The sequence below is a fragment of the Anoplopoma fimbria genome, chromosome 1 (genome assembly GCF_027596085.1).
Source record: "Anoplopoma fimbria isolate UVic2021 breed Golden Eagle Sablefish chromosome 1, Afim_UVic_2022, whole genome shotgun sequence".
Lineage (NCBI taxonomy): Eukaryota > Metazoa > Chordata > Actinopteri > Perciformes > Anoplopomatidae > Anoplopoma > Anoplopoma fimbria.
The window spans coordinates 9502815-9516356 of record NC_072449.1 but is presented as its reverse complement, the minus strand read 5'-3'; the positions used below and the strand labels follow the sequence as shown (position 1 = coordinate 9516356).

The 13542-nt window shown below is 43.1% G+C and overlaps 1 protein-coding gene across 1 annotated transcript; it reads left to right on the top strand.

The window, feature by feature from the left end:
- Window positions 1-3254: 3254 nt before the first annotated feature.
- Window positions 3255-12205, top strand: slitrk3a (SLIT and NTRK-like family, member 3a). The gene is made up of 3 exons (XM_054596884.1): window positions 3255-3284; window positions 4099-4186; window positions 7190-12205. The coding sequence occupies exon 3, from the start codon at window positions 7248-7250 to the stop codon at window positions 9960-9962; it is 2715 nt and encodes a 904-aa protein (XP_054452859.1). The 5' UTR covers window positions 3255-3284; window positions 4099-4186; window positions 7190-7247; the 3' UTR covers window positions 9963-12205.
- The last annotated feature ends 1337 nt before the right edge of the window (window positions 12206-13542 follow it).

Below are 13542 nucleotides of genomic sequence, written 5' to 3'. Positions count from 1 at the left end.
TACGATGTCCAGACAAATCAGTCAAACATTTTGACTTGACAACGTTGTGCTTTAACTGTCCTTTTTCGTTGTCAGGATTACAAATGTCTTCCACAATGACAGACATGCCATGTTACAAGAATGAGACATAGAAGCTTTTCATGAACCGCAATCAACATAGTTAGGGTTTAGAAAACCCAACATACTTAGCAAAGGCTATGGAAAGATTCAGGTCGTGATTAAAAGAAACAACTGTTTATTGTTGGTAGGAGATCGACTCCTCCCTCAAGGGGTTTTATGGCAGTATGACCATAGGAAGAACAGCAATTATTGCCCGCTGCAACAAGTGGTAACTTGTCAGAAAAAAAACATAAAGGACATATAAAATGTATGTCCACCAGTGCTGTTGGTTTTCTGGTTAAGAAAAGTTTCTTTCAATCATTAATTTCAATATATCAATTGTTAAATCATGTTGTGCTGAATGCCTTTTAACTCAAGAGGTGTTTATTTGCATAGTTGATCAAATTTAAATCTTTATATTTAATACCAAGATTTTATTTTACTTTGTTGCTGCCCCCCCAAAAAAAGAAAATTGAAGCTGGGGCATTTGTTTTGCTGTGACTTTTGTCAATATCCAAATGTTTTGCAGTGTCCCGCAAAGTGGAAATTCCAACCGGTTATCTCATTAGCCCTGATCTGTAATCGTAATGTTTCTTCTGCTTCATAGTGACAAACTCTGACCAATCCATGTCCTCTGAGCTGAATGGAGGGGTTGTAGTGGCCTCGTGTCAGGCTGTCTGACACTATCTGACAGGCTGAAGGAGTGAATGACGGCTTTTCATAAAGAAGAATGGCAGTTTTATAGACTACCAGCTGCTCCCACACCCCTATTCCCTAACCTCCCATACACTGCTTGTGTATATGGGTGTGTGTGCGCTATGCTTCAGTGTATTGTTGTATGGGTTTAGGTTGTCTGTATTTGCTTTATTTGCATTGGGACAGTTTCAAATAAACCGATAAAAGTAAATGATTTGCATTGTTACACATGTTTGCAATGGTGATGCCCAAAAGCTTATAAATGTATTCATGCATTCATGTTAATGTTTGGTTTGTATTAGTGTGCGTAGTTATTTTAATGTAGGACACGATCTGGATTCCATGTAATATCACCGACTCTGAATTACCCAGCACTTGGGAAATCAATTTAGAATATTAATAGAATGGTCTCCATTTAGGTTGACAACAACGGTGCAGATTCATTCATTTAATTTCCTATATACCCAGATGTTGAGAAACTCCTCAGAACGCCTCAAGCCTTAAAACAAAATAGAATAAAGTGCCTGATCTCAACAGGGGTTATAAATGGAATACATGTTTATTTATATAATCTCAGAACAGAATCATTTTTAGAAATAATCCTAAAAGGCCAGTGGAGACTGTCGGCGGGGTTATAGGGGACAAGCAAGGGCTTTAAGCTGCATCCATGGTACCCCTTTAGATAGATTTCAAATATCTGGCCACAGAGAGAACACATTGCAAAGGCCACCACTTCCTCTACCTGTCATAAAATAGCATTAATAATAAAAACAAGTCAAGCTTAATGTCATCAACTCTGGTTGCTCTGTCCTGCCCATATGTCGAAGAATATCCTGCTGAATGTGAAACAAGCCTTATTAGACTACCGATTATTTACACAAACTCTTTCTACTTCACCGTGCTGGAGAGCAAATATAAACAGCGTTCATAAAAGGCAGTTCTTACTGCATCATAATATCACAGCTTTACTGTAAATTGCCATAATTATAGTAATATTCTAGGGTTTCCGTGTTCCAAGCAGAGACACTGCTGGGAGATGTCAACTTCCCACTGCAATCAGCCCCCCTCCCCCTCCACGCAGAGAGCCCGCAACAACTGGTGGGAACGTGCCGGTGGGTGTCTCGGTCGTCGTGCTTGTGCGCTGGCTTGTTGCTCCCAACGCGGGCTTGTGTTGCCCGCTGGAGGCGAGGCAGGGGAAGGCACGCAACAAAACAGTGGGGGGGGGGGATGAGGAGCTCCGTATTCGCCTGTCTCCCCCCCCCCCCCCCCACCCCGTCTGCTGTAGCCGCGGCCACCCTCTTAGTCCCCGCACAGCAGAGGGAAGAAGTGTGGGCACGGCCAGCTCCACACTTTGCCCCCCAAAAAACTGATCATTGTAAGATTCATCTTAATAATAATAATAATAATAATAATAATAATAATAATAATAATAATAATAAATATAAGTGCATGTAGAGACAGTGTTGTCGCGTCCTTGGTGTCATCCACAGGTCTGGCAGTCTCACCCCCCCCACCCCCGCGCGCACCCCTATACATAAATATATCGATTCATATTTTTTGGTTTTCTTGATGCACGTCCACGCTGAGAATGCCCGAGCGCTCCTCACCCCCCCTTCCTCTGCTTCCTCTCCTCCTCTCGACAGCATCCAGAACTATAGCGCAACCGTACCCATCACTCTTTTTCCTCCTCATCCTCTCCTCCTGTCTCTCTCTCTCTCTCTCTCTCTCTCTGCTCTCCACTGCGTCTCTCACCCCTTTTGCACCCCCCCCCACACACACACACACACACACACACACACACCCCTCTCCACCTACCCAGCTCGGTCCCTCTCGCTCCTCTGACGCACGACAGGGAAACGGACCCGAGGAAAGCAAGAAATACATTTATAAAAAATAAAAAATTTTGAAAAAAAGCAGCAGCAGCAGCAGCAGCAGCTGACCCAACCGTCGATATGATCCACAGACTCTTGCTACTGCTGCACCGGACAGAGACACGGTACTGACAACAACAACAACAAAAAAACCCGAGAGGAGAACACTCTCACCCGGCTACACTGTTGTTGAGTGCTCGCCCGGAGGGGGCGGCGGCGACGGTACGGCGGAGGAGGAGGAGGAGGAGGAGGAGGAGGAGGAGGAGGAGGGGAGGGGAGGAAGAGGAAGTGGACGGGCACAAGTCGAGGGCTTGCATTTTAAGCAAACTGTTTAGAAAAAAAAAGAAAAAAAGAAAAAAAGAAGGAGGTAGAGAGTCAGAGTCACCCGAGAGCGAGAGATCGCATTCCTATCACGTCTCCAATCCTCTCTTTTTTTTTTTGCCTCAGCCGCTGAGAGAGGGTGAGAGAAGGGGAGAGGGGGAGGGGAGAGAGAGAGAGAGAGGGAGGGAAAGAAAGAGAACGAGCAGAGAGAGAGAGAGAGAGAGAGAGAGATCTAACAAGATTCACACTAGTGGTCTTTTTTTCCCTGATGCTGTCCAATTGCAGTGCGAAACTAAGGTGAGTGCTTAAGCTGTGTGTGCTGTCCATGAGTGTACCGAGAGGGGAATTCGTATGCAGATGTGTGTGTGTGTGTGTGTGTGTGTGTGTGTGTGTGTGTGTGTGTGTGTGTGTGTGTGTGTGTGTGTGTGTGTGTGTGTGTGTGTGTGTGTGTGTGTATCGGTGTCTCTGCATTGCCATGGACTCCAAAAAGCGGCAACGAGCGCTCTCCGTACATGAAGGATAACGGATCGTGAGGGTCCGTCTGACTGATCAATAGCCCGTTTGTTCTTTATTCACCTTATTTATTTATTTCATTTTTTTTTCTTTCCTCCCCCTGCCAATGTCACGACGAAAGGCTTTTTTTTTTCCTGCATTATACTCGGCGTGCTGCTCTCTCCGCTGTATTGACACGGATGTTGTTTCTGGGGTGAATCTCGGTGACCGGTCCAGGATAAACACACGGGCTGGTCAGATGTCGTCGTTTATTTAACGCAATAACTTAAAGTTCGATATGAATTCCAGATTGATTAGGTTGCATTGACAGCAGCACTTTCTTTTTTTTTTTTTCTTTTTTCTTCTTAAATGTATGTAAGTAGCCAGCAGCCAACACGGTGGGTTTTTTTTTTGCATCCTCGGCTCATTCACATGCATCTCTCTCTCCCTCTCTCTCCCTCCTCAATGCCCTGTACTCTCTCTTTCCATCTCCCCTCTCTCTCTCTGATTCCTCCTGTTCATCTAACGGCTCGGTCAACCCCCGCTTCTCTCTTTTTTTCTTTCTCTCTCTCTCTCTCTCTCTCTCTCTCTCTCTCTCCCTCTCTCTTCTCCCTCGCAGCCCGGCATCGGACGGTGATCGGGACGCACCGGGCAATGACAGAACACATCGCTGGAGGACATGTGAAGTTGGAATCCCGCTAAACTAAGTAGGTATAGCACCTGGTTCCGATACACCCAGGGGAATATAATACGGCAGCGTTGTTTTTTTTAAATTGCTTTAAAGTCGTTATTACTTTTTTTTTTTTTTTTTTTTTTGACATTGCATCTGCGCTTTTTTTTTTCTCCATCTCTACCGTGGAAGCGGAATCAATAAATCCTGGAGGATTGCGCACGGAGAGGGCAGTGAGAACAGTGCACGGTGCGGAGATCGTGCTCGAGGATCTTTCTTCTTTTTTATTCCCCCTCCTTGGTGCGTTTTACTGTCACGTCCTTTTTTTTTTTTTTGGGATTACAATATATATTTTCTATCTTCTTCCTCTTTTTTTTTTTTTTTTTTTTTTTTTTTTTTTTTTTTTGGGGGGGGGGGGGGTCTTTCCCCCCCCCATGTCGCTTGGCTTTCGGTTTCAGCACCACGGACAGCGGCTCTGCTCCGGCTCACGGTCTCACTGGGCGAATCTCCTCTGGATTGTCAGCACCCCTCGTATGAACGGACAGCACTGTGTGTGTGTGTGTGTGTGTGTGTGTGTGTGTGTGTGTGTGTGTGTGTGTGTGTGTGTGTGTGTGTGTGTGTGTGTGTGTGTGTGCGTGTTAAAAAAAAAAAGAAAGAAAAAAAAAAAATCACAGCCTACAGAAAAAAAAAAAAAAAGATATTCAGGGATTAGAGGATACTTTGTACGTGTGTGACTTTATCCCACTTAACACCGATGGAGAGACTAAACGGACTCCTCTAATAGTATTATTATGATAAAAATAGATAGTTATTATAATTCTAATATTTATGATTATATTCATTATATTTTGTATTATTATTATTATTTTTTTTTTTATTTTCTTCCATTGGTCCTCTCTTCCTGGATGTTATTATCTATTTCTAGGCCGGCCGGATACTAAATCACAGCCTCGTGAGCTTCTCCAAACAGCAGCTTCGCCCACTGCGCTCTTCACTTAACCCGTTGCTTCACTCATCCTCCAATGGCATCTCCAATTGGAAAAACTCAAGAAGAAGTTGACTTGTTTTTTTTTTTTTTTTTTTTTTTTTTTTGGGGGGGGGGGGGGGATCATGGCAGGATCAGTTGTAACGTTTGTAACAGTTGTAACAGTTTCCCACAACTCTTTGGACTTAATCAAAGAATATGCAGTGGGAGAGTAGTCTCGGCTTTGCCCGTTTTCTGCACGTCGGAACAGTGGCGGTTCTATCTATTTATAAGTAGGGTGGCCCAGGGGTGGCAACAGAATGTCTAGAGGTGGCCACCAAAAATGTCAGTGTGTGCACAGCTCGTAGACTTTTTTTTAAATGTGTAAATATTCCACTATTAATTGACAAAAACATAATATGCTACATGCTCACAACCGTTGGTGGCCAAGTCAAGTAGGCTAACATTAAAATGATGAATAGATAGGACATTTTTTACTACAGCCCCCCTAAAAAAAGTTAACCCTAAACCCTGCGTTCCATCTTCTTCTAAAGCATCTCAATTATATCTAGTACAGCATACATTATATCATCATTTTTAAGGAGGCAACAATATGTATTACAATCTCCAGGTTCCTAAGCCTTTTTATATCCATTTTATGTATTGCATATATTACAATAATATTATAGAAAATACTCTGACCTGTAGGGAAAATATTTTTGGTCATGGATCCATAACAAGACTATCAAAGAGCTGACAAGTCCTTCATAAGTATAATAGTAATGATAACAATAATTATGATATAATTAATAATAAGCTGGCTTGATGAATGCTATGAGCTTGATAACAAGCATTGAACTGAGTGAATGGATGTTTGAGCAGTTGCTATGAGCATCTGTATTGCTGATGATGGATTAACATTGGAGTTTTATTTGAAATCCCCGTACGTCTCAGATACCCTTAAGGGTGACTTGTGCGTCATAATTAGATCCCAAGGGCTGCGACAAAATGAGAGCTATTGAAGACCTGGGAATGAGTCCCGGCTGTGTTCGGCTGAAAAGTTGTGTCCTGGTCCGGTGCTTGCACGTGTTTATGTTGCTGCAGAAAGTGGAGTTGTTGTTCCCTTAAATGCAAACCAGCACGGCATCAACCATACAGGCACAAGTAATGGGTCGGCCAAACACGCGCCCCATAGCGTCGTGAAAGCCAATGATGTGGAACAAATTTTGGGTTGGCGTCTTGGAAAGCCAATCAGATTGCAGGGTCGGCACCGGCCACTCCTCTAAAAATTGTGGATGCGTCAGAATCATTGGATCTATTTTGACAATTTTTTTGACAATTTTTTAACCCTTTTATTTTTTTACATCTTTAAACTGGTCAAGTTGAGACCCTGTATTTACAATAATGTTTTTAATATCTGATTTTTATGAGCTATAGAGTAGAACATATAAAGATGTTGACATTCATTTTAACAAGATTGATGTTCAGCAATTCCCTTGACAGTCCTCTTCTTGTCCCACTAATGGTCACCGAGCTGATACCTATTCCGTTCCTCTCCACCTCCTGCGATATATACTCTCATTTACCGAAAGAGGGATTGAGGTCCCTTGTTATGTAATAAATACATCAGGGGGACAGTGTCTCCTTCTTCGCTACCAACCCTACCCACCTACTGTTGCCTTCGTTTATTCACGGTGATAAGCATCTCCGAGGTGATTTATTGCGACCTTACCAGCGTGTCTGCTCTATAACAAATGACAATTCCCCGCATATGCTGTCGTTAACTGTCTGGATGCAGAGATTTGTTTGTGTTGCTAGGTATCATATGACCCATTCAATAGTGCTGGGTTTATATATTTTTTTTTAAAACAAATACCCAGCTATTGACACAGCGAAAGTATTGTCTCCAATGTCATGCTGTTATCCACTGCTTTTCATTCCAAAGCTGTTTTCCATTCTATTAAAACTAATCCACCCTTCCTCTCTTTCTCTCCTACATCTGCTACTTCTGTGTGTATTCCCTACCCCCATTCCCTCCCTCACATCCATTTTCTCTTCCTCTGTTCTTTGTTGCAGTGCTGTGAAGTGGCTCTGTCCCTGGAGCCAAGACTTCATCCCCTTGGTGTCAGCGAGGATGCTGTGGGTTACCTTGCTGAGCACCATAGCCTTAGGATGGACCACCCCGATCCCACTACTAGAGGACTCCGAGGAGATCGACGAGCCCTGTTTCGAGCCCTGCTTCTGCGAGGTCAAAGAGGGCATCTTCCATGTCCACTGTGACAGTAAAGGATTTACAAATGTCAGCCAGATCTCACAGATATGGAGCAGGCCGTTCAAGCTCAACCTGCAGAGAAACTCCATGAGGAAGCTGTACTTTAACAGCTTCCTCCATCTCAACAATGCCATATCCCTTAACCTGGGTAATAACGCCTTGCAAGATATCCATGCGGGAGCGTTCAATGGCTTAGGAATACTCAAGCGGCTGTTCCTACATGAAAACAAACTAGAAGTTTTCCGCAATGACACTTTTCTGGGGTTGGAGAGTTTAGAGTATCTCCAGGCGGACTACAATGTTATCAAACGGATTGAAAGTGGTGCATTCAGGCACCTTCACAAATTGAGAGTGCTCATACTAAATGACAATCTGATCCCCGTGCTCCCAAATTATCTTTTCCGGTCTGTGTCACTCACACATCTGGACCTGAGAGGAAACAGACTAAAGACAATGCCGTATAAGGGCACGCTGGAGTACGTTGGAAGGAGCTTAATGGAAATCCAGCTAGAGGAGAACCCCTGGAACTGTGTGTGTGAGATTGTCCAGTTAAAAACTTGGCTGGAGAGGATTCCTTATACAGCTTTGGTAGGTGAGATCACATGCGAGTACCCATTCCACTTACATGGGAAAGACTTACGGGAAATCAAGCGCAGTGAACTCTGTCCGCTGCTTTCAGACGCAGAGATTGAGGCCAAGCTGGGAATTCCCCGGATCCCGTTCAGCAATGAGAACACATGGCCTACTAAACCTTCCTCCATGCTCTCGTCTTTTCACAACACAGCCTCTTCTGTGGAATACAAGGAAAGAGTTATCAAGCCCACCAAACGACCTCGGCCCACAAAGAACCCTCCAACCCCTCGTAGCATGCATCCAGGCATCGACCGGGCCCCTGTTGCTGGCTACCAAACAAGGCCTCCCATCCCAATAATTTGTCCAGCTGGATGTACTTGCAACCTTCACATCAATGACCTGGGACTAACAGTGAACTGTAAAGAGAAAGGCTTTCACAACATCTCTGAGCTCCTCCCGCGGCCCCTCAATGCCAAGAAATTATATCTCAGTGGGAACTTAATTCAGAAAATATACCGATCTGATTTCTGGAACTTCTCAAGTTTGGATTTACTGCATTTAGGGAATAATCGGATATCCTACGTCCAAGAGGGCGCCTTTATCAACCTGCCAAACTTGAAAAGTTTATATCTGAATGGGAATGACATTGAGAGACTCACCCCTGGGATGTTTCGGGGGCTTCAGATGTTGAGTTATCTTTACTTTGAATATAATGTCATACGTGAGATACAACCCAACTCCTTCTCCCTAATGCCAAACCTCCAGCTGGTTTTCCTCAACGACAACCTGTTACGCTCCCTCCCCAATGACGTCTTTGCTGGCACCAACCTTGCACGCCTCAACCTCCGAAACAACTACTTCCTTTCCATGCCTGTGCGTGGTGTTCTGGATCATCTGACCTCCATTGTCCAGATTGACCTCCATCAGAACCCCTGGGACTGCTCCTGTGATCTCATCCCCTTCAAGCACTGGCTGGAAAAGCTCTCCTCTGTCATTGTGGTTGGAGACGTCATCTGCAAGACACCTGAATTTGCGTTTGGAAAGGACCTGCGTTTGCTGGAGGTTGAGGTCATCTGCCCCGAGCTCAAGTATTCTTCAGGCCCATCCCCTGCCCTGCCTGGTGGGGATGACCTCACCACAGGGCGCTCTGACATTGGGGAAGCAGTCGGGAGAGGGGCTGTCCCGCTGTCGGTCCTCATTCTCAGCCTACTCATCCTCTTCATCTCCGCTGTGTTTGTTGCTGCGGGGCTTTTCGCCTTTGTTCTTCGTCGCAGGAAGAACCTTCCCTTCCGGAAACGTTCCGAGGTAGATCTGACGGGGATCCAAATGCAATGCAGGATTTTTGAGGACCCGCCAAGGCAGAGCTGCGCTGGCAACACTGGCACACCAGAGAAACCGACATCCAGTATGCACACACACACTCACACTAGTCACACGCACGCCCATGGTCACGTTTATGATTACATCCCCCACCCTGTGACTCAGATGTGTAACAACCCCATCTATAAGCCTAGAGAGGGGGAAATAGCAGAGGAAGACAGAGCGCAGTTTTCAGAGAAGAAAGACAATGGCAGCGGTAGCAACAGTAACTACAGAACCTTATTAGAGAAAGAGAGAGAGTGGACCATGGCCATCTCCAACTCTCAACTCAACACTATCGTCACAGTTAACCACTCCACAGCTGACATGGGAGGATTTCATGAGAACGGAGGGCTCTGCCCTACAGTAATTGACAGTCAGAGGCCCACACCAACAGTGGGCTTTGTAGACTGTTTGTATGGGACGGTACCCAAACTAAAGGACATGCATGTGGCGCATGCGCACCCACCAGGCATGCAGTACCCGGATTTGCAGCAGGATGCACGGCTGAAGGAGACATTGCTTTTCACGGCGGGGAAAGGCTGCTACATCGACCCGTCCCAAAGCGATTACCTCGAGTCAAGGGCCAAACTTCAAACCAAGCCGGATTACCTCGAAGTCTTGGAAAAATCGTACCGGTTTTAACATCTCTGTCCCATGGAGAAAAAACAAAAACACAAAATCAACACATTCACTTTGCCACCCTGAAAACAAAAATCACCCCAAAACCAATACAACAAAAAACAAACTTGAGAGAGCAGCATGATATAAAATACAATATTATATTACAGTTACCACAAAGTTTCCCCCCCAAAATCTCTTTGGAGGAGAGGCCATTCTCAGATATTTCAATGAAGTGCCTTTTTTTCAGAGTAGCCAGCAATGTCAACAGCCGTTATTTTTATAATATATAAATATCTCTATATGCCCAAGAAAGAGAGCAAAAGTGGAATGAGAGGGGCACCGGGGAATAAAACATAAAAAAACATCCGTCACTAGAACCCCTTTTCATGGAGTTACCAAGATGCGCAAGAAGCAACGGAGCTGGACGTCTCCCTGACTTTGGGGTTTCTTTCTGTACTCTGTAACACCTGACTAGGATGTACAAACACCCGGAGGCCGTGCACATGAAGTTTTTAGGAAATGATCGAAAGAGAGAAAAAAATACATATATTAAAATGAACTGCAGTTTGCTGCATGCACTCGCTTTGGTGCAGGAAGCGAGGGGATTTACTCAGACTATCACATCACATAATGAACAGAGATACTGCAACACATTTACAGTTCAGTGTTCTATTTAATTTTTATATCTTATTAATATGGTTATTACTATAAATGAGGACGTCTGTCTATATCAGGGTGCTTCTCGTAAAAAGGACGCGCCGACGCACGGATGGTAAAACATTTGTGAATATTATTATAAGACAACGCTCGAGGTTTTCTGGATATTTCCACGCACTTTGTTGACACCCCTTCCATTGCTTCTGGATTCCCCATCGTCATCCACTAACGGCTTTGTAGGAGGCACTTTTAATGTTTTCTCTCTCACAAAGATTTGAAGAAAAATGTGCATATATTTATTCTGTAATTTCAGTGAAGAATTTAATTGTAAAGGTAATGTTAAATCAATGTATAGTGATTATGCGTCTGGTATAGCCTTCTTAATAAAAACAAACTCTTCAATCAAATGATGAAAGGGTTGATGCCACGGGAAGCTGTGTGTTGAGCACTATTGGCAGGCTGTGTATTTGGTGTCTTGTTAATGGCATGTAGGTGCTGTGGCCAACCATCATGAGGTAACGCTTCTGGAGATGGGAGAATAGCTACTGAACCAATAGAGTGCTAGACAGAAATGTTGTAGAGGGCAATTACATTTAAAATGAGTTCAACTGCTTTATATTTTCGGATTAGTAGCAGATTAATTTAAGTCATAGGGAAAGGGTCAACTAAAAGGGCAAAAAAATCTTTTTTTTGTTTTATTTTCTGGGAAATATAATCACCTTCCTCTGTTTTTGGTAGTTCGGCTTATGATCTTCACCTGCTGGATACAATAGTGTACTATCTTTATTTGCCACTATATTACTTTTCCTAGTAGGATGTAAAAGAACAAGTCAAGTGAATTCTGCAGATTTTGAAGTCGATAATTTGACTTGATATACCAAATCAGTGAGGCACGCTGCAATTTTAGTTATCTTAACGGGTATCGCTGATGTAGGCCAATACGCAGTAGTTTAGAGGGCGAATGATTGGGTGTCGCTCTTTGAATTTGCACATGTAATATCTGACTCCTTCCATAGTAGCAATGTGGATTTATTCCACTGGAGGGCGATAAAAAGACTTTCAGATTCATTGGGTGTTTAGTATTTTGGACGCCGTTATAATGTAATGCACAAAATGTTTATTTTAAGAGATCATCATGTCACATATTCTGTACGAATTATTTTGAAAAATATCTATACATAAAAATACCTACAAGTGTCATAAGATTTTTTTATCCATTCCAGCACAGTTTCATGCTTTCTTTTCACGTGCTATATTTCAACCAATTGACTTGAAAACAGGTCATTCTGGCTGCATCAACAAAATGAAAAAAAAAAAATTCCCTTAAGATAAATGAACCTTCAATAGTCTCTACCACAGCAAATAATAATTGTTTAACTTTTTTGCTGTGATTTTTTGATATCTGATATTTCCATATCCAAGCCGGAATCATTCTTGGGACCAAATAGTACATGTAGACAAAAAAGGTTGAAGCAGCTGCGGAGAAAATATGGTATTACAGGTCGCATCATTAAAGTGCTTTTTCATTTTTCCTCTTTCTGAAGTGAAATTTTAATTTGGGAAAAATAAAATGCAATCTTGATGTCTATACATTTGTGAATATCTATGGAAAGGAGGGTGCAGTTCTGTTTTGTTTTGAAATGGGCACGACGTGCCCTTTTGCTTTGATTTCAAAAGCTTTAAGAGTGATGATCCCTCAGTTGTAATCGGGTCTTATAGTTTCTCATGTGTGTAAACTTACACTAAATGGAAGACATGTAGCAAAACCACATACTTCCCTTTTAAATGGGAAGGCCCTTTGCTAGTTTAGAGCAGTCATCATTAGTATTGATCATAAAGGATTCCAGTCTAAAAGCTTGCATTCTATGAAACATTTTACCTTGTGCTGTATTCATGGTTTCATTTCTTTGACAATTATTGTTGCTGAAATGAGTGGAGGTCATCTTCATATAAAGCCTTTGTAAGCATGGTAGCATTACGTCGAGAAGCTGTTTCCTACTCGCAGAAAGTTTCACACTGCTGTACCCCCCATGTTCTGCTGCCCCACCTCATTGCTCTGCTCCTTTTTTTTATTTTATCACTTGTGCACTCTGAAACACACAAACACAAACACACACACACACACACACACACACACACACACACGTTCTGCCTTCCTTTCCCTGACCAAGAGGTTTTTCAGTGTGCACTCAGTTTGATTAAAAACATAATGCATCACTCTGTTAAGCCCCAACCCTCACCATCACCCCTAACCCCCCAAATGAATTAATAAATAAAGTTTCGGGATCATTGATGATATTTGCTATAGTCCCATATCTTGGTAAGAGCGTTTAACCTCCACTCCTGTCACCAACCCACCATTATATTTCACAAATGAGTGCTAGGCTTTGTCCCATCACACCATGCTGAGTGGTTTTATCCCAATAAATCCTCTTGTTATCCTGCACTAATATCTCCAAGTGATTTCATACTTTGGTAGAATATTAGACAATGGCAACCAATAGGATTGAAGGTTGGCTAAATGTTTCTTTTTTGTGTGTGAAATGTAAACATTCACTGCTTGTTTGAATCCCTCTCTATTCAGTCAGTGATATTTGAATTTTCGCAGTGGAGTTAACCTTTCCTTCAACATCTCTCTTGAGGTTTGTACATTGGCAAGACTTCAGCACGGTAAATGAAGTGTGTGCCTCCCTGTCTTTGGCTTTGTCCGTTTCCCTATGACTTTTTTTTTTTTTTTTTTTTCCCCTGTCTGTCTTTCTCTTTCTCTCTTTTGTCCACTTGTGTGTTCCTGTCTATCCTTATGCTGAGTTTGTATTGTGATCTTTTTGGGGGGTTTCACCACTCTGGAACAGGTCTGTGGCTGGCTTTGCAGCTTCCCTTATTTAACTGGGGTCAGTTTTTTCTCCCCCGCTAGTATAGGTTTTTACAAATTAACCAGCTTCAA